Raw genomic sequence first — 24,212 nt, 5'->3', positions numbered from 1 at the left:
CCAAGGCGCATGTATCATTTCTAGTGGGCGTACATGTAGCGTGGAGAACCCGTGTGCATTTTACACGTAGCCGATCGCAGCAAGGATGACGATTGAGTAGTACAGTATGTTGTACACTACGTAGTACTCCCTCCGTTCCAAAATAATTGCGCGAGTTTTAGGAGGGTGTACATGACACCTCATTATATTTGGAAGGTAAATTGGAAAACCTGGTGTCGCCTGCCTGGATTCGAAATGCGATGCTTTGATTGGATCATTACAACTAGCGTAGCCAGCGCTCTCTACTGTGTGCGATGATGAGCGGGAAATCTCAAGAGTTGACGGCACTACCCGCGTTCAAAATTGTGCATACAAATTTTCATATAAAACATGCACTCACTGTATAACACCAACATTCCGGAAGTGGTACCTGAAAGGCGCAACCTCACCGACGACGATTGCGAGGCCATCCTTCGGGAGGTCTTGCTTCGCAGCAACGGCAGCTACATGACCAGGCTGCCGAAAGGTTTCAGCCAGAAAAGTACAACTCCCGTCATTTGATTGGTCCTGAGACACAGATTTTGCATGCTTTGATTGGACAATTGTATCGGTACACCTGTATAATTACATTCTGGATTATTTGATTTTGGAAGGTTTGCATTTTTATTCGAGGAGGCGTACATCTATTTTCTGATTCGCGCAATTATTTTGGAACGGAGGGAGCAGTTGGTAAATGATATCTTGATTTACAATTTTTGTTCATGTTATTGCGTTCGTAAATAGAAATAGAAATAATTATAATTATGGAACACCTACAATTATATAAAATGATAAACTTTGTAATTCTATAGCTAAGTACTAGAATAATGTTATAGAATTAGAAGATATAATTAACATTAAACCTAATAAAGTATCGGTTGTTCTAATGGAGCAGCGCCGAGCTACTGATACTTTATTAGGTTATTATTTATAATAGAGTACTTTTAATCACTTTTTGTCCAGGTGCTAAAATCTATCACCTGGGATAATCAATCAAATGTCAGTGTCGTGGACTCTGATCGGTGCATCTCTTGTTTAATCCAATGTCGATGATGTATTGGGAAATATAAAGTTGTACTTTCCTCCTTTTATGAGTTCTTATTTATTTGCTTAGGTCCAGGTGATAGAATATTAATGTTATTATTAATGTGAACACAAGACGAGAAAATAATATTTATTTATATTTGGGGGGTATCACAAGTTTCCAAAAGCACCCTGCCCACCTCGAAGAATAATCTTCACTGGCTAACCATTGCCCTGCCCCCTTACCGATTTCCGTTGTAGAGAAGGATTACAGCGTGGGGTAGTAAGCGGACGCAGGCACACTTGGTGGTGACGAACATTACGCTGGAGGCACCCGCAATGGGCACCAGTTGAGGAAAATTGTAAAATGAGAAATTAAATTTGCTTGCCTCTGTGAAATGGTGGTGGTGCGCCCATACTATGAAGGGAAAGCACTTGGCCTGGAACTTGCCTCTATTTTGGTGTGAGTTTGACCCAGCTACTGAAGATGTGAAGCAAAGTACTGCAATATCTTATTACTGTTCAAATATAGTATTCCTTTATCATTTACAAAATTCCAGTCTGCTCGTCTGTTTTTTACACAATGCTTATCCATACTTACTTCAAGTATACAATTCAGCACATCACTGGTCGCGTCAATTTTGCGCAATGCTATTGTTGTGTTTATTCTAAACTGGAGGGACATGGAGAATAAATAGATCGACGCAACCAAATGTAGAGAAGAATCGGCAGAAGCATTTAGCCAATCAGATTGCAGGAAACCATCATCAACGCCAAACTAGTTACCAATCACCACAGGCCACCTCTTTACCTGCAAAATTCAGTATCGATCGATAGATTTGGCGATTCAGCACAAAAGTCCAAATTTTGTAAAATGACAATAGGGTGATTTTGCAAAAGTCAAACATAGGCTCCCTGTGAAACTTAACAGGAAGTTTCACAGGGAGTTGTTTGTGGATGGTGCTTTTCAATTGAGGAATTTTGAAGTTTGGAAGGCCATACCTCAGCAGTCTGAGCCATCTACAACTTCGATAATTTACATTTAGTTGTCCATTCAACCCATGCCCATCTTCACACACTTTGTAGAAACACGATCAATGAAACGACGATATCGATAAGAGTCGTCATGCAGAAAGTCTCATGTGTGTCGAACGTTGTATGGTTGCTAGAAGGCAGCCCCCAAGTAGAAATTCGTCCTCTACCATCATGTAGTTGCTCTCGCTCGATGTATTCCTTGTCGCTATCGGTAGCGTACAACAACATGTAATGGTTTATTCCCAACGAAGAAGCGCTGGACATAATGCGAAGGATGACCTGCGGACGTTTGCAATAATGGCGCCTGGTTTCGCGACGTACCTAGTTTTCAATCTATAATCTACCCGTACTGTACCCGACTTTCCACGCCTGGACGCGATCATACTCGTGGTACAGACCGGTACAGAGGTGCTGATTTGATTGTGAAAAGTTTCTCCATCGGAGTTACTATTTGACTATACAATACTAGTACAGTATTACTTAATATTAATAGTAGTAGAACTACCGGTCCACATCGGATCGTAGTACTACTACGCACAACTATTAGTAACATAGTAGTACATCGAAGGTTCGACACGCCGACACTCTGCTCAGACCCACCTTACTGACAATTCTACTGAACAGGTTACAAACCACTTATAATCGACAGGGTGGATTGAACGAAATCGGTCTCCAATGTGCCGCTACAAAGTGCCATCCTACCCAACGGTATTTCACGATTTCACATTGGGAAGTCACTCAACCAGGCCATCGCGCCGCATGAGGCAACGTGGCCATCCCTGTAAGTGCCGCTGATTGTGCTTGTGGCATCATCCTTTGCTTAGGCCGCCACACCGTCTCAGGGTAAAGTCGGGCTACTCAACAGCCGCACGCACGCCTTCGCTAGAACCGTCTGCATTATGATCAACCAATCACATGTCGTTGGGATGTGTAATTACCTAACGGGCACATTGATGGATCGCACCTCGACATGCGCCAAGCAGAGGTCAACACATTCCCATTCACCGTGAAGGCGTGCCCATGCAAACGACTACGAAACGAAGCGCGTATGCACAGGCCACCACGCCCGAGATGCGCCTCAGCGGGTGCTCTGCTGCTGCCATGAGCCAGCGTTCGTTGTTGGCCACTCTGCGACCTCGTCACAGCGATTATTTCTCCAAGATTTTGCAAGCTCCCAGCGTTCGGCAGGTTGCGTCGATGCAAACTGCCGGAGTCCGCGTGTCCAGCTTTGTGTCCAGTTGCTCTTCGCTCGGAGCAGCGGTCCCCATGCTCGAAGACGGCGACGACAACGACGTGTTCAAAGATCGTGAGTTTGGAGACGACGACGAAGACGAGCCCACCGGACTTGTGCAGTTCGATGCGCTCAAGCATGTAGTGCACACGATCGCAAATGCCGACGGAGCCATCGACAAACAAACGTTCAAAGACACATTCGGCATGGACCTGCCCGACGCGGCCATGGAGAGCGTGCGATGTGCGTCGTTCCTGCTCACTGCCGCCATGGAGATGGACCTGGCGGACGACGAGAAGCTGCGCCTCATCTTCAACACGATGGACGCGCAAAGCACTGGCCTCATCGACCGCGGCGACGTCGTGACGCTCCTTCGTGCCAAGTTTGCGTCCGTCAAGCTCAAATGTAAGGCGATCCATCCTCGTGCATATATACTTGTCGGCTGTCGTATTCACATGAGTTGTGACTAGGTGTGGGTACCGACTATTCGTCGCTGGCAGACATTTTGTTTGCCAAGGCCCATGCAGCCCACAAAACACACATCGATTACGCCCAATTCTGCCACGTCTTTCGGGATTACATCAAGGACGCCACCACGGTCGTGACGGCCGATTGTTTGAAGTCCACCAAGTCCACCCACCGAACCAACGTGTTTTCCACCACGACGTCGTCATCGCGTCACGACCACGCCTCCCTATCGTCGCTTGGTTCAAACGTGCATGCTTGGTACCTCCGCAACCGCCTTCGTCTGTGGTGGGGCGCCCTGTACATTGTGTTTTGCCTGTATCAAGGTATCGGCAAAGCCATGAAGTTCCCCGTCGACTCTGCCGTGGGGTGGAGCCTTCGCATCGCGCGGGGTATGGCGCAAGTGTCGATGTCCAACATGTTCCTGGCACTGTTGCCCATGTGTCGCTCAGTCGTGGAGATTGTCAAGACGCACACCCCCCTCGGCCGGTTCATTCCGTTCGACGACGTCCTCGCGTTCCACCGTGTCGCAGGCGCCGTGTCCTTGCTCGCCGGCCTCATCCACACGGGCGCGCACGTGTACAACGAGGTCTGCCTCTACCTCGTGGTCTCCCCCGACCGAATCCACCGGTCGTTCCTTGTTGCACACATCTCAACCTTGCGCGGTCCGAACGGCGAGGCGCTGGTGCCCCCGTTCCACCAATTTGTGATGACATTGCCCATCCTCACTGGCGTCGTCATGCTCGTGATCGCCCTTATGGTGCTATCCACGGCGCTCATTCCGTGGGTGCGCCAACGCCACTTTAACGTGTTCTGGTACTGTCACGTGTCCCTCGGGCTGTTCCTGGCTGCCGGGTGCCTCCACGGCGCCATGTCCTGGCTCGCGACCGCGCAGTCGTTCTTCTGGATCCTGCCGCCGCTCTCAATCTACCTCCTCGAGCGAAGAGTTCGCTTCCTCAAGTACTTCCCCGTCGCCACCAAGACCGTCCCTGTGGCCATTCAACGCGACCGGACAACTATCTACAAGCAGTCGTCATCTGAAGACACCCTCGCCCTCTTTCTCGACAAGCCCCCCAGCTTCCGGTACACGCCGGGTATGTACACGTTTGTGAACGTCCCGGCTATCTCGACGCACGAGTGGCACCCGTTCACGATCTCGTCGGCCCCTTGCGATCCATATGTGAGTTTGCACATTCGGAACGCAGGGGATTGGACGTGTCGCCTCCACGAATTGATTGACCAAGGCCAGTTTCCCGCTCTGTTTTTGGATGGACCTGTGGGGGCCCCCACGCAGGCGTACAGCCAGTACAAAACCATCCTCATGGTCGGGGGGGGCATTGGCGTGACTCCGTTTGCGTCCGTGCTCAAGGACGTGGTGACCGAGATGCGCAGCCGGAAGGCTGGCGGCCGAGTGTGCCCCGACTTTCACTTGGAAAAGCTCTACTTTCATTGGACCACGCGCCAACAAGACTCACTGCGGTGGTTCGAAGACACGATGAACGATTTGCATGCGCTGGACGATGACAACATGTTTGAGACGCATCAGCACCTGACCAGCGTCAAGGAGCATGACACCCCTGAGTTTATGAAGCTGTTTCAGGCCATGGTGCACAAAGAAACGGGGACGGACGTCGTGTCGGGCCTGCACACGGGCCAGCTGACGCACTTTGGGCGGCCGAAATGGGACCAGATCTTTCACGAGATTGCGTCGACGCATGTCGGCGAGACCATCGGCGTCTTCTTCTGTGGCCCCCATATCATTGACGTCGAGCTGGACCGGCTATGTCGACAACACACGAGCAACGGCACCCGGTTCGAGTACCATTCCGAAAAGTTTGCCTGAAATATGTTTAGAAGTCGTCGAATATTATCGTATTTATTAGTGCCTCATAATACACTCAATAACTAACACATGCCATATACAAAGATAAAAGCCTACGGCTGCTAGTAACAACCATAAGGAGCAACCGACGATGCACAAAAGGCATCCCGGATGGCCAGACGGGCTCGCTCAGGGGTCAACGGCGACTCCAACGCGTGAAATGTTGGCGGCAGCAATTCTGAGTCATGTTCGAGTCGCGCGGCGTCGACGGCGGCCTTGATGGCAAAGAACGCGGTGGCCCCGAGGAAGAGCGGGGGCTCCCCGATGGCCTTCGACGAGTGCACGGCCAGCTTGTTCTTCATGTTGGGCTCGAGCCACACGTTCAACTGGAGAGGGACGTCGTTGAAGGCGGGGATTTTGTATGTGCCGGGTCCACGTGTGAAGAACGCGCCTCTTGGAATCCACGGGTGGTTGGCATCCCCCCACACATGCTGCTCCATGCAAAACAGCCCAAACCCTTGTATAAACGCGCCTTCAATCTGGCCAATGTCGATGGCCGGATTGATCGACGCCCCCACGTCCATGAAAATATCAACCGACTGCATGTGCGTGTCCCCCGTGAGTACGTCCAGCTCCACTTGGGTCACGCACACCCCTACAAGGAATTGTGAATCCCTGCGAGTAGTGCTCTATTCTCTTGGATGATATTTATGTCTTGTACCTGTCGTAAAGTAGTTGAACGTTTGACCAGTGGCGCTGTTTTCATCACTGCTCTTTGACCAGTCGTAGCCGCAGTTTTCGCCCGGAACAATGTAAAACCCATGCGCCGAGAGGCAAATGCGATCAAAGTACGCGGCTCGCACCACGTCTGCGAACGCGGCAGTCGGTCCGAGCTTGGCCACGACAGGCCCGAGCCGCGCCAGGATCTGCTCGCATGCATCCAGAGCCGCCATGCCGTACAAGTCGGTGCTCATGGATCCCGCCGACGGCTGTGCGTTGGCCACCTTGTCCGTGGACGTGTCATGGATCGAAACGTCGTCGCATGAAATACCAAACGCCTTGGCGACTACAATAATCATACCGCCGTCATTCCATGCCATCACTATTAATAATGGGAATATAATATACCAATTTGAATCACTTTGGTGTGGAGCCCTTGGCCCATTTCCGTGCCCCCATGCGATACGAGCACACTCCCATCCGTGTACACGTGCACAAGTGCGCCGCCTTGATTCATGAATCGATTGGTGAAACTGATCCCAAACTTGGATGGGAGGATACACAGCCCCTGCTTTTTCCACTTGTGCTGCCGGTTGAACGCCGCCACGTCCGCTTCGCGCTCGACCAGCTGACTCTCCCGCATCGCGCGGTGCCACAACGCGTCCAAGTGGAAGTCCGTCAGTACTTGGCCATAGTGGGTCCGCATGTTGGCCTGGTACAAGTTCTTCTCGCGCACGACTCGCGACGGTAGTTTCAGGGCGTTTGCAATGTGTTCCACCATGGTTTCCCCCACCATCATCCCTACATTCAAACACCAGTTTAGTTGGTCTCACATAACCACTAGCTAAAGCCTCCAGCTAATCGGTACGCCTCTCTACCTTGTGGGGCACCAAACCCTCGGAACGCAGTGTTGGTGGGCAAGTTCGTCTTGCAGCACTTGCCCACGGCTCGGAGGTTGGGTATAAAGTATGCGTTTTCACAGTGAAACAACGCGCGGTCCATCACAGCCTCCGACAGGTCGAGCGAGTACCCGGCATTGTTGAATAACTCGACGTCATATCCGACCAGCGTGCCGTCCGATCTCGCGCCCGCCTTGTACTTGGCAAAGTACGGATGGCGCGTGCCAGAGGTCAGCATGTCCACATTGCGCTCCACGAGCAGCCGCACCGGTCGCTTCAACGCCTTGGCCGCCACCGCCGCCGCGCACGCCACAAACATCTGCACCACATCATCGACTTGTTTATATACAATGACAGTAGGTACGTACGGATCGAGTTTCTTTGCCGCCAAACGCGCCGCCCATGCGCTTGATGGACGCGACCACCTTGTGCGCGGGCACCCCGAGGCAGTGCGCGACGGTCGTCTGCGTGTTGGCAACCGCCTGCGTCGAGCTCGTGACATGCATGGCGCCATCCTCCATGGGTACGCAGTAGCTCACGTTCGTCTCGAGGTAAAAGTGTTCTTGGCCGCCAATGTACACATGTCCTTCCACAACCACGTCACAGGCTGCGAGCGCCGCGTCCACGTCACCTCGGACGAGAGAACGGCCGTTGGTGTGAAACGACTGGGCCGCGATGGCTTCGTCCATCGACACAATAGACGGCAGCACGTTGTACTGGACATGCACCCCCTATGTACACCAACCAAATACACCTCGTTCATCCCATATACAAGGCACCAACGAACGATGGATGCCGCCTCAGTTGCACATGTAGTAGTACCGATTCCGCGGCGGCTACCGCCTGTTGATGTGTAGCGGCAAGGACGATGCCGAGGGGCTGGCCGACCGTGACCACCCGTTTCGACGCAAAGCACTCTTCGTCGGTGATCACAGGTCCCATCGCATTCACTCCGAATGACTCCATGTCGAAAACAGTCGCGTCGAGGAACGCTACGACGCCCGGCATGCTCAGCGCCGTGGATGCGTCGATGCCGACAATGTCTCCGTGGGGTACCGTCGAGAGCACCAGTGCCCCATGCACGACATTGTGCACGTCGGCCATGTCGTCGACGTACTTGGCCTCCCCCGACACTTGGCCATATGCGGACCGATGCATGAGGGGGTTGCCCACCGGCGCCCGGACGTCGTCGCCCGCCACTGGCTTCAACTGGGACGTCATCAGGCCACCCTTGTCGACGCCGAAGCGCTGGACGCCAGAGGATAGCGGGCGGTGGACACTCATGTACGAGGTCGCCCCCGATCGTTCCCGGGCGTCGAGTGCCAACTACACGTGTCCCGAAGTGGAAATGAATGGCTCGTCGTATAGGATGGAGAGAGGGGGTAATATGTGTATGCATGTACTACCCAAAGAGGGTCCTGGGGGTTCTCGTGGCCCAACGCTTCGACCACTTGGAGATAAAATTTGTACAAGAACGACACGCTCAAGGTCGTGCGGTACGCCGACATGCCTCCAGGGACGGAGGCCGGGAGCGCCAACTCATCCGCCAGCACGTTGCATGCTGCCTTGACGTTGGCGACGTTCCACAACTTGGACGTGACCAGTGCTCGTTGTGTGGCCACGGGCACCTTGACCGTAGCAGCCATCCCCCCTACACACGGTCGTTTCAACGTGTATTTATTCTTCAGAGCCCCAGAAAACCCAGATTGAAGTGTCCAACGAGGCACACCAGTCGACTCATAGTACCGTAGACAAGGGAAATGTCCTCGACGAGCCATTCGTTGCGTGGCGACGGAGCCAGGAGGACGCGCATGCCGGCCGTGACGATGCTGATGTCATCCTCTCGACGTCTGGCTTGCTTGAATGGAAAGATAAACTCGTGCTGTTTGGCCAGCGGAATGAGCACTCGCACAATCACTTCCGACGGCGCCAACGCCACGCGACGGTAGCCCACGAAAAAGTCGGAGACGGCCACGACGCGGGTACCTTGGTCGGCTGAAGCCACTTCGACGGTGGCGCCCATGGCGGCCAGCAGCGGGTTCATGTCGGCGATGGGGCTGGCCGTGGCCAAATTCCCGCCCAGAGACGCCACGTTGCGGATCTGGACACTGGCGAACCACTTGAGCATGCGGCGGATGGCGGCAAACGTTCGCTTCTGGTGCGGGGATACAGCGGCGTTGGTCTTCTTCACCACGTGGGTCTTGCAAAAGTTCGCGAGTCGGACCAGTGGCACCGCGGCGCCGACTTGGATGCCGTGGAAGGACGGAGACTGAACGAGACCGAGTATATGCAGGTCTGGGACGTGCGTCACTGCAACCAAGTGCGGATATCTCATTTTCTTGAACTTGACTTCAATGCCAAGCTCTGAGTGACCGACCGAGAGCTTGGCCTCGGGGTGCGATGCTTTCAGATGCAGGAGCTCGACCAACGACGTCGGACGATGCCACGTGCGAGTCGTGCCGTGGATGGTTGTCGGTGACTGGGCCATGGTCGTCGCATACGAAAATAGCTCGTCGGGAATCGGTGGTAGTTTGCGCGGCGTGTTGAGGTGCTTGGCTGCTTCAGCCCGGATTTTCTTGGCGCTGCACGAAACAACGTCCACCGACAGAATGTCCTCGATATCTCCTGTCATGCAATGCTGGTCGCATGCGGACGACCCGCACTTCAATGTCAACGCGTCGCTGCCAAAAGACCGCGCGGCGTCCAAGATGGGACGGTACCCCGTGCACCGACAGAGATTCCCGTCGAGTTGATGCTCGATGCCATCCATGGTGACGGAATCGTCCTGAACGATGGCGGTCAGTGCCATCACAATACCGGGGGTGCAAAAGCCACATTGTGACCCGTGTTGCTCGGCGATCGCTGTTTGCACGGGATGCAGGGTCTTTTGACGCAACCCTTCCACCGTTGTGATCGCGCAGCCCTCGACGGCGCACACTGGTGTCAAGCAAGCATTGACGGCTTTGTGGGTCACTTGTTGTGTTGTCGGGTCCACTCTGGAAACGATCACACTGCATGCTCCGCAACCTCCTTCGCCGCAGCCCAACTTCGTACCGGTCAAGCGCTGCTTGACGCGAAGAAAGTCCAGAAGGGTTTCTTCAGGCTGTGTATCCTTCGCGAGCACACGCTCTCCGTTTAGGTACAAAAGCAGTCCTTTCTCCATGCTCTGCCGAGTGCTTCTCCTGCTTTGCTCTCAACTGAAACTTTGCGATCTTCGGAGCGGTATAGAAAATTCTCTCAGAATTGCCGTCCATGACGTGGCAGGTTCAAACCTCAACTCACTATCCGGACGATCACTTATCCGAACGATCGTGCCGTCCGGATATGAGTCCAGCAGCACATTCCTGTCGCGGTTCTAATTGGTCATTGCCAAGTGCCAACATTGCGTAGGAAAAGCCGCAACGGCCGCCACACCAAAACGTTGATGGTGTCACTGGCGCTGGTGAAGCGACGAATATGTCTCTTCACGCTGCTGAGCGCCGTCTTCTTCATCTCATGTCTCGTGCCTCTCGTCCTAGACTCCTTGATCCCTGTGCAGCCAGCTACATACTACTGTGACACGACCCAAGTGCTGACGATGCGGTCGGATTTGGCACAGTTGCCATGGGGTGCATCATGCATCTCCGCGACAGCGTTCATCGAGGTCTTCCTGCCCACCCTTGTGGACGTGAAAAACCGTCCTGTGAAGCCTCCCACTAGTCCCATGCTCAACGCATTCTGCACCGTCGAGTGCGCCGACGCCATCGCGAACCTCAAGGCGTACGCGTTCCTGCCTTGCGACTCTGTTTTGGACGGCAAGACGCGGTCCATAGGCTCGATTCCCCCACTTCTCTGTCCTAACGGATCCTCTGTCGTGACAGTGCCACCAGCGCCGACGTCTATGGACCGCGCTGGCTTCTACTGTGGGTACGCCACGTTGAACAACGCATTTGGAACCCAGGGCACGACTCCTCTGCGTGGCTCATCCAACACGTGCACCCAAGCTGCTGCGAGGGTGTTCTTCCCCGACGTTACGACCGACGGCATCCCTTACTTTCCCGTGACCTTGGCCATGGTGGACACGTTGTGCAACCAGTGCCCAGACACCGTTACAATGCTTCGGAAGGCCACCATGCCTCTGTGCGACACGGTCATCAACGACAAAACCATCAGCTTTGCTAACCTCTCCGCGCGTATGTGTCTTGTAAAAGACGTCACGGCCACCAACCAAACCATAGCCAATAGATCCACATCGTAACCTTATTTGCCAAGCATACTCAGTACAGTTTTCAACCAAAGGGCCAGCCATCGCTGTACTTTTCCATTCACCACAACTGGCAACAATCACGACGACGCATGGAACGTCCTGCACACAACCTACGACACATTCAGTCGCTGGTAAAATTGAGTCACGACTACAGTACAAGATAAACACGAAGCTCGCGACACCAAACGCGTTTAAATTCACTCTGGAGCATTAATACTTCGTGCTTATTTTGGCACTACTAGTATATCGTTGACTGCGCGAGTGGCAAATACATGTATGTGCTTGTTCCGTACTAATTCAGGTGCGAAAAAGCAGTTTTCATGGTGAAAAAATGCCTTCAAAATATTGTGAATTCGCTATTGTCGATTTTCTCCAAATTTCCAATCGAGCACCAACCGGGTGGAGACATCTGATTGGCTAATATCCACATCACCTTTTCTGGAAGAAATCCAAAATGATATTGTAGCCAATCAGAGACAAGTAATTTCGGATTGACCAATGGGAGAGATTGGTGCGCGGTTCGGTCGATTCAACGGGGTCCGGAAATTCTTACCGAATCTCCAATATAAACTTCCAAAACGGGGTCTGGAAATTTGTATCGAATCCACAATAACACTAGGAATCACATTAACAAAAGTGAAAAACAATCCCAATTGATATTGTCGATTTGATACAAATGGAGGTGCAATCGAATCGCCCGATCCACAATCGATCTGATTGGTTGCATTTCATTGAGAAGGTTTTGATTGGCTAATAATTTTGAGCTCATCTGAGGTAGCCAATCAAATCGATTTAAGTTCCAACGAAATTTCACTCGAAAGCACTATACGATCCACTGCATTGTTTCATCATGATTGCCTAGGACAGTATTTATGTACAAATTCAAGCGAGTTCCAAGCCTCCTGCAATATACTGTAGCTGCAGTCCAGCCCTCGTACTACATTATATGGTCTACGACACTTTATTCGCCTTTGTAGACAGGCTTTCGCTTCTCCTGGAACGCTTTGAGACCTTCGAGGCGGTCTTTCGTGGGAATCACTTGGGCGTAGCACGCGCGCTCGATGGCCATGCCACTAGCGAGGTCCACTTCGATGCCCTTGGTGATCGCTTCCTTGGCGCATCTGACGCCGATGGGGCCATTGGGCAGGATTTCCCTGGCCAGGGCATACGCTTTTTCCAAGGCCGCGTTCGCGTCCACGGCGTAATCCACGAGGCCGATGCGCTCGGCAGCTACACTGTCGATCTTGCGGGCCGTGAAGATGAGTTCTTTCGCCTTGGAGAGCCCCACAAGGCGAGGGAGGCGCTGGGTGCCCCCGGCGCCAGGCAAGATGGCCAATCCCGTTTCCGGCGTGCCCAACAGAGCCTTGGCGCCAGCAATACGGAAGTCGCAAGCAAGCGCCATTTCAAGTCCACCGCCTAGAGCAGCACCTTCAATGGCAGCAATGGTCGGCATCGGCAATTGCTCCAATTCGGTGAAGGCGGCGCGAAGGCCAAACACGGTGGCCGCGGCTTCTTCCGGTGTCATGGCAATACGCTCCTTCAGATCCGCACCAGCGCAGAATACACGATCGACAGTACTGTGGAGCACGACCACACGCACCTTGGTGTCGAACCGGATCGAGTCCATAGCCTCGCGCATTTCTCGCATCATCTGCTTTCCCAATGCGTTGCGAGCAGCAGGACGCGACATTGTCAAGAGCGCGACACCATCCAAGTCGCCCGTCAGACGCTCGACTTGGAACTCCCGCGCTGCGGCAGCAGTGGAGAGACGGCGGCAAGGCGCGAGTCCCGCATGTCGAGACAGTGCGCGAAAAAGCATGTGAGATGCGAATTGATGAATGAGGCTTTAACGTGAATCGGCCAATCCCATTGCTTTCTTTATCCGGATTGTACGCATAAGACGACTTGGTCATCCATTTCAATCTGCATTTACTGTGAAGTTACTCGGTAGATCGAGCGGCGGCGTCCTGAGCTAGCTGGGTCCAGTTGATGGTTCGCAGTTGCAGGGCATACGTGAAGCACGCTACAGTGGTCCCCAATGTGAAACCCACCCACAGCCCTTCGACACTCCAGCCAAAGTAGAGGCCGCAGAGCGCAGCGGCAGGCACTCCGACCACGTAGTACGCGCTAGTGAGCACCACAACGCCAACATGTTGTTTGCCCATGGCTCGGAGCACACCCGTGGTGACGCAGTTCATGGAGTCGATCATGTGGCAGGGAATGACAAACAAAACCGCCATCGCCGTGCGCCTACGTGATTGATTGAGGGTTGAACAGACCAATGAACTTTGCCACCATCGAAGGTAACATACTGGACAACATCGACATCCTCGACGAACAACTGCGGCAGCACATTGCGCGTAAGCACGAGGAATAGTGCGGTGCAGAGGCAGCATCCGAATGTGATGGCGTAGCACAGCAGCGTCACCTGTTTGGCTTTTGCTGGCTGGTTCGCTCCCAAGAAGAACCCAATGCGAATGCATGCGGCGGTCGACACGCCCCAGAAAAGCATGTACACGACCGAAATGATGGTCATGATGATCTACATACACTCATGGGCAAAGTGCACAATATTGAGCAAACTCGGACACAATTCATACCGAATTGACCCCCAGCACGACAGTGTGGTCAGGCATCAGCCCCGAAAACAACGTGAGGATCTCAAACGCGCCCCATTCTACGACCATGGCCACCATGCCTGGCACGCCAAACTCGAGAAAGGCCGGCAGTGACGCCCATGCGTCACGGAGAGACCATTGGCCGACTATGTTCCAGTCGAGGTGGATGGGATGCCACCAAAAATACGGCAACAGCAGGAACGGCAGACACACATATGCGACGCTGCGTCCGATGGCCGCGCCGTAGAACCCGTAGCTCGTAAAGTTGACAAGGTAGTACCCCACGCCGACGTGGATGACATTGCCCAACACAGCCACGACGGCCGTGGGCCACGTGATGTGGTGCGCTTGGAGAAGCCGCTTGACGAGTTCGTACAAGCACAGGAACGGCAACCCAACGGTCGAGTAGCGCGTGAATGTCCCGGCCATGGCCGAGATCGTAGCGTCCTGGTGGAGGCTCTTCAATATCCAGCCCGAGTACCAGTTGACCACAAACACAGGCACAAGCACCAGCGCCATCGCCAACATGCCGCCTTGGAGGTACGCCCCAAACTTTTTTGCATTGCCGGCGCCAAGAGCTTGCGTGCATAATGTGTCCATGGCAGTGGCAAGTCCAAGACCCACTGACATGGAAGTGATGTTGAACAACTACGACAGGAAGCAATGGCGGATTTGGTTGGACACCGCGAGTGGTGAATGGAAGGGAATACCATGGACGAGATCGCAGTGGCAGCCACGTGCTCCTTGGTCTCGGGTGAGTTCAAGTGCCCCACCAAGATGATGTTTGTGACGGCTGGAAGATATTCGTTCAACAGTGTGAATACCTACCATGCACGTGGTTAGCGATCGCAATATGTTGCCGATCCATACCACTGGTACAATGAGTCGCGTCACGACTTTGAGTTCATCCATTGCGCTTCCATCTTCTGTGGACGAAGACGATCTGCCGATTGTCTTTGGGCTGTGATGGACCAAGGGAAGGCTTTCTTCTCCGGTCTTCACAGGTCGGTTGTCGCCCATGACTGTGTCGGTCGCGCACCAAAGCTAAGCTTACTGTATTAACACAGAGTATTCATTTCCACAGTCTCACGAAAGCACCATAACCTGCAATAATGATTATATGTCCAACACGTAACGGTGAAACTGCCGCATGAGTATAAGAACGTTAATAAGACGTTATAGTAACTAAACGTCTTTCACATCCAATGCATTTAGTTGGACCTATTTCACGGCAAGTAAAACCTAGCCCCTCGCGACATTTCAATTTGAAGTTACTTTGGAGGGGCAATTTCATGACGGTGGAGTATGAACCGCTGTGTGCCCGGAACCCAGAGGCCGACGAGCCGATTTCGGTAGTGGACGAAATGCTGTATCACCTGCGACTGGCAGCTCCCCTGGTCGGTACCAGCAGCCACCAGACAGGTCGATCTAAACTTGAATCGTTGTAGGTGTTCGTTCACCTGATGGACTACTTGCCTGGAGTTACGAGCATCTACTTGGTGGGCCAGTTGCCCAACGTTGCGGATGTGGACACAAACATGAATGCCGCGGCACTTTCCACGTCGGTATGTACTTGTTGATCAATTCTAGCTCATGACTTTTGTAATTGCGGCTACATAACGCTAAGTAGTTCCTCAACATGACATCGACGTCGCTTGGCATGGGCCTCTGTTCCGCTGTCGGCATTTTGTGTGCCCAGGCCTATGGCGCTGGGAATACAAAGCAATTTAACGCCTACTTGCACGCAGCCACGCTTGGTATCCTGGTGGTAATTACATAGTCCAAATCTAAATTTTCATTTCTTCATCGTCCTGATCTAGGCCATGATTCCTGTGGTTTTCGTGACGTGGCACTCGGACAACGTGTTTGCCTTTATGGGTCACAATCCCACGACGTGTGCGAAAGCGGCCACATTCACCATCCTGTCGTCGTTGGGTCTGCCATTCTTTTTCGCGTTCGAGATCCTTCGTAAGATGTTGCAAGCCCACAGTTCAGTGGACGGCATGGCCGTGATTTCGATGGCGGCCAACGTCGTTCACGTCACCGTGGGGTACTACTTAACCCAGCACACAACATGGGGTTTCTACGGCGCCGCCGTCGGCCGCAGCATCTCGAACGTGTCGCTGATTGTCGGCACAGCCGTCTACTTTCACCTTGAACCGACGTACAAAACGTGGGGCTTGCAATGGCAACCTTCGCTGGCGCGTGCCCACTTGATGGAGTTCTTCCGCTTTGGCTTACCAGGCATGGTCATGTTCTGGGTCGAGTTTGGGTCCCTTTGGCTGCTCTCGTTCCTCGCCGCAAAGCTCCCCCGCCCATACATCCAAACCCGTGTCAACACGGTGAGTGATGTTTATACTTCTCCTTTGGTCCTCTTGTTTGACGCTCTTCACGTAGATCCTGTGCCATGTGCTGTCAATGATGTACGTGGTGTACCTTGGCATTGCCACGGCCTCGATGGTTCGCGTGGGCAACCTCCTTGGCGCCAATTGCCCCCATCACGCGAAAACCATCATGCGGCTCTCGTTTGTGCTGGTTGCGGCTTGTTTGACGTTTACAATAATGTTCATTGCGTCCACTCGACACCTCATTGCGGCTGCCTTTTTTGCCCAACCAGATGTCGTCGAGTAAGACTACTTATGCCATCATTGTTCTACCCTTATTTTTCGTGCACGAGACGTCATATCGACATGTAGGGCTGCCAGCGATGCCCTGTTGTTCATTTTACCCTTACACGCCCTCAATGCATTCAACACCAATGCCCAAGGCGTCTTCCGCGGCATGGGGCGACCAGGGGTCGGTGCTCTTGTCAACTTTTGCTCCGTTTTCTTGGTGGGGCTGCCCTCGGCCGCGGCGGTGGGACTGTACTGGCGACGCGATGTAACTGGATTGTGGGAAGGTCAAACGATGGGGGCGACCGCGTCGTTGGTTGTGTTTGCCATCATCCTGCAGCGAATTCAGTGGGCTCGCTTGGCTACGGCCGCCAAAATTCGCAGCGAAGCGTAGTTGTCTGGTTGATGTTACTAGGAAATGTGTTAAAAGTGAAATAGCAGTATTATGCTTACAATTAATGACATCGGTTACATATGAAACCGTGATAAGCGTGTCGTGCCGTTTCGACATAGTTTAACGTGCGCGGCCTATGCGGACGCCAAGGGTCACATCACAGGTAGACGACGGGAGGAGCGATTCACCTGGCAGGAAAGGCGCCATCGCACCCGAAGCTAAGCTCCTTCGTGGGGACGACCGAACGGTGTTGTTTCCACAAGTCGGCAAGACGGTGATGGACCCCGAGAACCAAGTAAACAACGCCCATCACCCAGACGACGTCGCCAAAGCAGTGGCGTTGGACGGATTTCTCTTGCTGGACACATGTCGAGGTACGTACGTACATGTAGCGACAAGCACGTCATGCATTCGACCACTTTGGGCGTAGTGGAGTTCCCCGAAGAAGCCACCAGAGCTGACGTGAATGGCCTCAACATTCGGTCCGTGGTCGTGGACGATTTGCTGTTCTTTAGCAACCTCGTGTTCCTGGACATGAGCGACAACCAAGTACGCACTGATATAGCGTGATGGGATCATGATCATGTTGTGCCCCAGTCACCGTTCGAGCCCCTGGGGACGCTGCCAGCTCTGAAAGAACTCGACTTCCAGTGCAACGCAGTGCATAAGATCACAAATTTGACTGGTTTTGACGCCCTCGAGTGGCTCAACCTGTCGTTCAACTGCCTCACGAGCCCCGACGTCGAAGAACTGGCCAAGCTGCCCAAGCTACGAGAACTATATTTATCCAACAATGCCATCGCAACGTTGCCCCCCATCATGGTATCCATGGCTCGTCATTGCTTGGCCTCATTTGATATATGGCTAGGATCGCTTTAGCCGCCTGGAAACATTGTCGTTAGAGCGCAACAACATTCAAGGCATGGGGGTGTTTACACTCTTGGCTGTCGCCCCTCGGCTGAGAAACCTCAACTTAAGCCACAACAAAATCGTGGAATTCCCAGAGGTGGGTCGTCATTTCATTCTTCATGTGCCGCCATGACGGCCATATATCTAGAGCGCCCTCGCCCTCCACGATAAGCAAAGCAACTGCGGATTTGTTACCCTCGCGTACCTCAACCTCGCGCACAACAAGATCAGTCGGGAATGCGGTACAATGAAATGGCAATCAGAACATTTCAACGATTGTGGCCCCTCACGTGTGTGCTTGCATGATGCAGACATTTTGCCGCTGGTCAAGATGCGGTCGCTGCAGCAATTGGTGCTCTACGGGAACCCCCTCGCCCACGCTGCAGTGCAGACTCAAGGTTCGGTCTCGTTTTAAACAGCTATATAACGATATGGTTTGTATCTAGACAAGACCAAACTCTTGTACAACCCCGTGCCAGACATGACGGACGTGCACATCGACATTGTTCGAGAGGTGGAGCTCAACATCGTCGTGGCGTACCCTGCGACCAAGAAGAAGAAGTCCACATACAAGAACGTCCAGATCGCACGGGTGGCGCAGGCGGCGCTGCCGACGTCGTTCGAGTTCAAAGCCAGAGCCCAACGCATGCTGTTTTCACCACTTCCGCAAGACCACCAACACACGACCATCTTTCCACGCCTCGAGGTTGGTTGGTTCCCATCAACCTCGTTCTTCAGTGACCCTGTTAGAAAAAGGACCTGTCAGATGCCAAACCTTCTGGTATGTACTCCTTCTTGTCTACCTATTGTCCCATGGTTGGTCGATAGATGTGTCGACCCCCCCCGGCCCGGACTCGACATTCTTGACCGGCCTTAGACTTGAATGTAGCACCAGTGCGCTGGTGGCCAGGCAGGATAAGTTCCCACACGTCAAGGTACATCATTCGTACAAGTATGGTTGATGGAATACATGATGACTTTGCACTTGGTTAGGACCGACGACACATGGAGAACGATGTGCCGTCGTACTTTCTGGCACGATCACTGGCGCCAACCACCGACGTGTGTCCTCTTGCATGATGCAGGTTGTTCTTGATATGTAATTTGGATGGTGTAGGTGCAACAGCACAAGCTCAAGACGGCCATGACGTCATTGCGGTACCAACTCAACCACCCGCTCACGTCGCACAACGACATGGACGTGATGGCCGACTGCCAAGCGTCCCGACCCAACGCCATCCACAAAGTACGTTTGAAAGTCCACTTAGTTACCAGTGTCATGCGCGATGCCCAGATTCGGCAACGACCGAAGCGACACGACGACAAGGTCGCCGTCGGAGCCAACGCCATCCACAAAGTACGTTTGAAAGTCCACTTAGTTACCAGTGTCATGCGCGATGCCCAGATTCGGCAACGACCGAAGCGACACGACGACAAGGTCGCCGTCGGAGGAGGTACGACTATGGATGTACAGTACAGGCACAACACTCGTCGCGTTTTAGTGCTCGCAACCATTGACCGCGCCATCGACGACGTCAACTCAAAGCTGCACCACCGAGGTACATACGAAAACCAACCCTATGGTGACAACAACCTACGTCATACGACATATCGCCATATGGATAGACTTGGCTCGACACAGAGGCGACGGCGTGAATGCCATCCTTCGCAAAGCGCACCGACTCGTTCAGCACGGGTAGCTACCTAGCTACGTTCGTCCTCAACGTAGTAGTAGCCTTAACCAAGAAACACACGATTATAAAGTGTACGACAGTGGGTTGTGTGATCGCATTTAGTTTTTAAGTTGACGCGTAATGATTCAATCGATACAGGAGCACGCGGCCTCGGGCGTTCCCACATGCAAAGTACCCTACAACATCGTGCCCCATAAGTACCTCATAATAAACATTTCAAAATAGGTACCGCACCTCCGGTCGGACTAAAGTCCATACTCGTGACGTAGTGCAGCGGCGACTTGGCTGTGGGCCAGTTGGCAAACACTGTCATGGACGGCAAGTGCACCTACACATAATGCATAACATACATACACCCCCCATATAAAATCAACCCTGATCCTTCTCGTTGTTTCCCCTCCAAAATATGATTGGTTATGAATCAACGTACCAACTTCAATGCGTCCTTGGTTTCCTTGGACGCCATGGCTAGGATCTGGGCGTCCGGGTTGAATACGAGCTGGTCGATGGACGTGGTGAGGTTCAAGAACGCTTTCAACGGCTTGGGCGTCGTTTCCCCCGTGAGCGTTTCGTGGTTGTACACATTGACGACCCCCGAGTCCGCTCCAACTGCCACGTATTTGCCCTTGGCGGCGATGGCGCCGCTGCCGAGACTGCCTTCGTCGTTCACGCGGTAGACGCAGCGCCGGGTGCGCAGGTCCCACTTGTACACGTCGCCGTCGCTGCCGGTCGTGAGGAGATAGTTGTCGTCGTCGCAGAAGGACGCGGACCGCACGTCGCCGTTCATCTTGAGGTTACCCATCCACTCGAACGATGTCGCAGACAAGAGCGCGACGATGCCGTCCTTACCGAGGAACGCCGCGTGGCTGCGGGAGACCGCGAACGAGTCCCACTTGCGCTCCTTGCGACTGCCCACGCGGGGGATGCGCTGGACCGTGCCCGCCTCCATGTCGTAAGAGTGGATGTACGTCCGCGGGCCAGACATGATGATGCGCTTGCCGTCCGCTGTGAACTTGGCGCATGAGATGGGCATGTCCTTGAGGAAGATGCTCTCGATCTTGCTGTTGGTGCTCCCGTCGATCTGAAACAGACGCAGCGCCTTGTCTAACCCGGCAGTGAGCAGCAGCTGGCCGTTCGGGTGGAACTGCACCGACTGCACGACCGCATTCGACTGGCCGTGCTGGTTGGCGTCCTTCACGCGACCTACTTCCAGCGTCCCTGGGAGAAGCACGTCGTGCGACCGCTCCATCAACGCCCCCGACGTGGCAAACAGATCGAATTCTTCGTCGTCGGATTCGCCGTCACTCAGGTCGGCGCGGCGACCAGCGCGTTTCTTAGCGTCGATCGCATCGATGTCGGCCCAGGAGGCAGCTGACCGACCGGATTCGAATCTACGAGGTCAGGAGGGTGAACGAGTGGTAGGTCATGGCGGCAGCAGGATGACGCACTGTTTCTTGAGACGCTGTTGGAACACATCACCCTGCACGTGGGTTTCCTCTCCTGTCTTGCGCAACTTGCGCAGGCGCGACGTGTTCTCCAAGTCGACTGTCACATCTTCATCATCTTCATCTATCCACGCAGCTTGACGCTGGACAGCATTGTCCAGGTTAAGGAGTGGTCGCTTCAATGCGGCGAATCCTTTGCCCTTGCCTCCGAACAACTGGTCATTCAGCGCCAGTTCGACTGCACAAACCATCCTGCTGTGAGACGATGGGATGATCCATGTTCGTCTACGGTACCTTTAGAAGCTGATTGTGATGTCTTCACGCCAGCCATGATGATCACCGAGGTAGAAGAAAGCGCGGTGGAACTTGCGACGGGAACAGTGCCTCCTGACCAATTATGTGCCAACCACGAGGTATCATGGCCGATTTCGTCGCATCTCATTGGCTTAGCTTGGTGCAAACTCGATGTGGATTGGTGCGTTTTCGAGGTGTTTTAAACACGCTTTGAACCATAATCCACATATCCCACCACGGTGCAACAACCCAAATACCTCACCACGTAGTACTACTTGGTATATTATTCATTGTCCATCCCGAGGTTACTACGCCAAGTATCGGTACGTGGTCGTGGAATCAGGGTCGCGCTCCAAGTACTCTCGGTCGATGAGCGCTTCAATGCGGCGCTTGATGAGCTTGGGGTTGGGGGTGAAGAACGACAGTTGGCTGAGCACTTCCGAGATCAACTGCTGGTGGTTCAGTGTCTTGCGTGCCTTCATGATGCGTACGATCGCGGCTTCAATCGCAATGCTCCGGTCTTCCTCTACGTGTTTGGGGTTGTGGCTCTCTTCCAGAGACGCCATCGGGATGCGCAGCTTGCGCACGGGCGACGCAAACGCGGCGTTGGCCTGGAACGTGTCTGTTGTCGCGATGCTCTTGTTCTCGGGGGTCTTTTTCACCACTTTGAACTTGCCGCACGAGAGCGAGTGCAGAATGCGCTTGACTACGTCTGGTGACACATTCAGGCTTTCCTGCAGCTGGTCAAATGTGAGCGATGCGTCCGTGTTGAACAGCTCCAGCGCCACGGCCTGCAACGTGGTTACTTGGAGGTCGTACCACTTTTTATTGGCGTACGTGGCGCGGACAGTGGCGTTCCCGAGCGAGTGGACCCACTGGAGGCGGCGGTGGCTCGTCTTCGAGTCGTAGTACGTCTTGAACAGCGACATGCACTTGACCATGCGAGGGGGGAGGTGGACTTGCAGAGGCTGGTACGACGGCCAGTGGCCTGTGGTGAGAACTTGGACGCCAAACTCGATCGCACCGTGGTTGTGGCTCTTCTGGAACACGTCAAACTCGGCCTGGTGGTCGCCGCCGATGGCCAAGTCGTTCAGCATGCCCTCCATCTTGCCCGTAAACTGGGCGCCGCAGCGCAGCTTGAGCTTGGAAATCATGCAAATCTCAGCATCGTCCGAGCTCGACCGCTGGTTGAGCAGTCGTTTCGCCAGTTGGTTGCGGTAAATCTCGGCAAACAAGTCCTTGTCCGTCAGGTACGAGAACACGTGCACGACCTTCTCCAGGTACTCCTCCACTTGGACGTCGCTCAGCTTTTCGCCGCCGCTTTTCAGAATGCGGTCGCAAAATGTGCTCATGAGCTTGGCCGAGCAGTCTTTGCCCACGTCCTTATTGACAAACTCGACGAAAGCTTCCTTGAGCGCCTTCTGGAACAGCGAGTTGCCGCCAAACTGGTCCTGCACCACCTTCACGTACTTGTCGTGGAGGGCTAGGATCTCCTTGATGAACGCGGGGTCGGCGGACGGGTCCTTGATGTTGTCGCTTACGATGGCCTGGGTGCGCAGGTCCACGATCTGGTTGCCTACCGCCTCGATGTGACGGCGCACGAGCACCGCGATCGGAGCCAGCCCTTCGGGCACCCGCGAGAAGAGACGATACATGCGGGACAGGTCCTCGGACTTGTCGTTTTGGAGCAACGCAATGCACCCCGAGTTCTCGCGCTCGAGCAGTTGCTTCTGGTGCTTCTCCAGCAACTCAATCTCGAGCGCGCGAAGCAACTTGGCCTCCGTGGTCGAATGCATGTACCGCGCCACGCGGCTCGACTCGTTCTTGAGACTCTCCTCGGTCTTGCTCATGTACGCGGGCGTCGAGTCCACCTCAAGCCACGCCTGCGACTTGGTCGCGTAGTACGCCGTGCTGCGCTTGATGAACGGCTCCTCAAAGTCCGACGTGTACACGTCCAGCGACCCCATCCCCATCGTCTCAAACACTTCGATGCAGTTGCGCAACAACGTCGTGTCGACGATTTCCCCTTCGCGCTCCTTTTCTATCAGCTCCAACATCGCGTCCACCACGTCCTTCTTGATCGCTGAGAACGCCACGAGTTTGAACGCGTTCAAGCCTGAATTCACCAACGTCGGCAACGAGTTGTGCTTGACGTAGTACCGGTCCAAGTACATGAAGAACTTGGCCATCCACTTGTTCATGAGCTTGTGGTTTTGCCATCGATGGTGCAGTTCGTTCAACAAGAACTCGTCATGCTGGTTCTGTAGCGCTGGAAGCACGTTCTGTTGCAAGTACACCTCAAACGTTTCGCCGTGGCGGGTGTACAGTTGCGCCGACCAGTTGTACGGCGTGCGTTGGGTGCACATATCGTAGCACACCGTGTAAATCGGCATGTACTGCGATGGAGGGAAGGGACATGTCGTCACCTTGTCGAATCCTTTGTTCAGGATCTCAAGCAGCACGTCCACGGCCTTCAGCTTGATCTTCTGCCAGCCATCTTCGAGCTCAATCAGCGGTTTGGACGCCATCGTTGAATATGCGGTGTGTAGTCGACCGCAAACAATGGATGCCCGGATAATTCACATCCGGAAGAAGAATTCGACCATCATTCTATCAATAATATTAGAAATATCTTAAGTACAGTACTACCGTATTTGTCGTACCTTTGCACCATGGAATTAAATTTGTGAAGAATTTATTTAAATATTCGAATTGAATAATTGATTCAAGATTGTATTGAATTATGGAATTATATTCGCGTTTTGTATTTCATGGTGCCGATGAACA

At 53.6% G+C, this 24,212-nt stretch overlaps 9 protein-coding genes across 11 annotated transcripts; 4 read left to right on the top strand and 5 right to left on the bottom strand.

Moving 5' to 3' along the window:
• Nucleotides 1–3,096: 3,096 nt before the first annotated feature.
• On the top strand, nucleotides 3,097–5,700 carry H257_12563 (hypothetical protein; the record flags this gene model as incomplete). Its single annotated transcript, XM_009839816.1, has 2 exons — nucleotides 3,097–3,712; nucleotides 3,778–5,700. The coding sequence occupies 2 exons, from the start codon at nucleotides 3,097–3,099 to the stop codon at nucleotides 5,613–5,615; spliced, it is 2,454 nt and encodes an 817-aa protein (XP_009838118.1). The 3' UTR covers nucleotides 5,616–5,700.
• H257_12562 (xanthine dehydrogenase, molybdopterin binding subunit) lies at nucleotides 4,957–10,430 on the bottom strand. Its single transcript, XM_009839815.1, has 8 exons — nucleotides 8,960–10,430; nucleotides 8,620–8,864; nucleotides 8,036–8,539; nucleotides 7,582–7,944; nucleotides 7,193–7,532; nucleotides 6,723–7,115; nucleotides 6,316–6,660; nucleotides 4,957–6,249 (listed from the first exon to the last, which is right to left on the bottom strand). The coding sequence occupies exons 1-8, from the start codon at nucleotides 10,374–10,376 to the stop codon at nucleotides 5,717–5,719; spliced, it is 4,140 nt and encodes a 1,379-aa protein (XP_009838117.1). The 5' UTR covers nucleotides 10,377–10,430; the 3' UTR covers nucleotides 4,957–5,716.
• A 167-nt stretch (nucleotides 10,431–10,597) lies between these two features.
• On the top strand, nucleotides 10,598–11,649 carry H257_12561 (hypothetical protein). Its single transcript, XM_009839814.1, has one exon. The coding sequence runs from the start codon at nucleotides 10,638–10,640 to the stop codon at nucleotides 11,448–11,450; it is 813 nt and encodes a 270-aa protein (XP_009838116.1). The 5' UTR covers nucleotides 10,598–10,637; the 3' UTR covers nucleotides 11,451–11,649.
• A 642-nt stretch (nucleotides 11,650–12,291) lies between these two features.
• H257_12560 (hypothetical protein) lies at nucleotides 12,292–13,291 on the bottom strand. Its single transcript, XM_009839813.1, has one exon. The coding sequence runs from the start codon at nucleotides 13,276–13,278 to the stop codon at nucleotides 12,421–12,423; it is 858 nt and encodes a 285-aa protein (XP_009838115.1). The 5' UTR covers nucleotides 13,279–13,291; the 3' UTR covers nucleotides 12,292–12,420.
• Nucleotides 13,292–13,308: 17 nt separating this feature from the next.
• H257_12559 (hypothetical protein) lies at nucleotides 13,309–15,152 on the bottom strand. The gene is made up of 5 exons (XM_009839812.1): nucleotides 14,948–15,152; nucleotides 14,788–14,901; nucleotides 14,060–14,725; nucleotides 13,772–14,001; nucleotides 13,309–13,709 (listed from the first exon to the last, which is right to left on the bottom strand). Exons 1-5 carry the CDS (start codon nucleotides 15,095–15,097, stop codon nucleotides 13,400–13,402), a joined length of 1,470 nt encoding a protein of 489 aa, XP_009838114.1. The 5' UTR covers nucleotides 15,098–15,152; the 3' UTR covers nucleotides 13,309–13,399.
• A 195-nt stretch (nucleotides 15,153–15,347) lies between these two features.
• H257_12558 (hypothetical protein) lies at nucleotides 15,348–17,170 on the top strand. Its single transcript, XM_009839811.1, has 6 exons — nucleotides 15,348–15,474; nucleotides 15,526–15,642; nucleotides 15,708–15,845; nucleotides 15,898–16,419; nucleotides 16,475–16,704; nucleotides 16,774–17,170. The coding sequence occupies exons 1-6, from the start codon at nucleotides 15,370–15,372 to the stop codon at nucleotides 17,081–17,083; spliced, it is 1,422 nt and encodes a 473-aa protein (XP_009838113.1). The 5' UTR covers nucleotides 15,348–15,369; the 3' UTR covers nucleotides 17,084–17,170.
• Nucleotides 17,171–17,212: 42 nt separating this feature from the next.
• H257_12557 (hypothetical protein) lies at nucleotides 17,213–19,759 on the top strand. The gene is made up of 14 exons (XM_009839810.1): nucleotides 17,213–17,457; nucleotides 17,514–17,632; nucleotides 17,681–17,905; nucleotides 17,952–18,089; nucleotides 18,141–18,234; nucleotides 18,304–18,390; nucleotides 18,439–18,698; nucleotides 18,743–18,773; nucleotides 18,821–18,927; nucleotides 18,986–19,054; nucleotides 19,110–19,238; nucleotides 19,398–19,446; nucleotides 19,495–19,551; nucleotides 19,619–19,759. The coding sequence occupies exons 1-14, from the start codon at nucleotides 17,220–17,222 to the stop codon at nucleotides 19,690–19,692; spliced, it is 1,677 nt and encodes a 558-aa protein (XP_009838112.1). The 5' UTR covers nucleotides 17,213–17,219; the 3' UTR covers nucleotides 19,693–19,759.
• On the bottom strand, nucleotides 19,757–21,530 carry H257_12556 (hypothetical protein). Of its 3 annotated transcripts, XM_009839807.1 has the most exons (5): nucleotides 21,426–21,530; nucleotides 21,135–21,369; nucleotides 20,117–21,077; nucleotides 19,921–20,014; nucleotides 19,757–19,862 (listed from the first exon to the last, which is right to left on the bottom strand). In XM_009839807.1, exons 1-5 carry the CDS (start codon nucleotides 21,460–21,462, stop codon nucleotides 19,792–19,794), a joined length of 1,398 nt encoding a protein of 465 aa, XP_009838109.1. In that variant the 5' UTR covers nucleotides 21,463–21,530; the 3' UTR covers nucleotides 19,757–19,791. The 3 variants fall into 3 exon arrangements, with proteins under 3 accessions (XP_009838109.1, XP_009838111.1, XP_009838110.1); XM_009839809.1 differs by having other exon boundaries at nucleotides 20,117–21,369; XM_009839808.1 differs by lacking the exons at nucleotides 19,757–19,862; nucleotides 19,921–20,014 and having other exon boundaries at nucleotides 20,087–21,077.
• Nucleotides 21,531–21,680: 150 nt separating this feature from the next.
• H257_12555 (hypothetical protein) lies at nucleotides 21,681–23,977 on the bottom strand. The gene has a single exon (XM_009839806.1). It carries the CDS (start codon nucleotides 23,951–23,953, stop codon nucleotides 21,734–21,736), a length of 2,220 nt encoding a protein of 739 aa, XP_009838108.1. The 5' UTR covers nucleotides 23,954–23,977; the 3' UTR covers nucleotides 21,681–21,733.
• Between the last annotated feature and the right edge of the window lie 235 nt (nucleotides 23,978–24,212).

Source organism: Aphanomyces astaci (assembly GCF_000520075.1).
Source record: "Aphanomyces astaci strain APO3 unplaced genomic scaffold supercont1.41, whole genome shotgun sequence".
Lineage (NCBI taxonomy): Eukaryota > Oomycota > Saprolegniomycetes > Saprolegniales > Verrucalvaceae > Aphanomyces > Aphanomyces astaci.
This window is presented reverse-complemented; position numbering and strand designations above follow the sequence as displayed.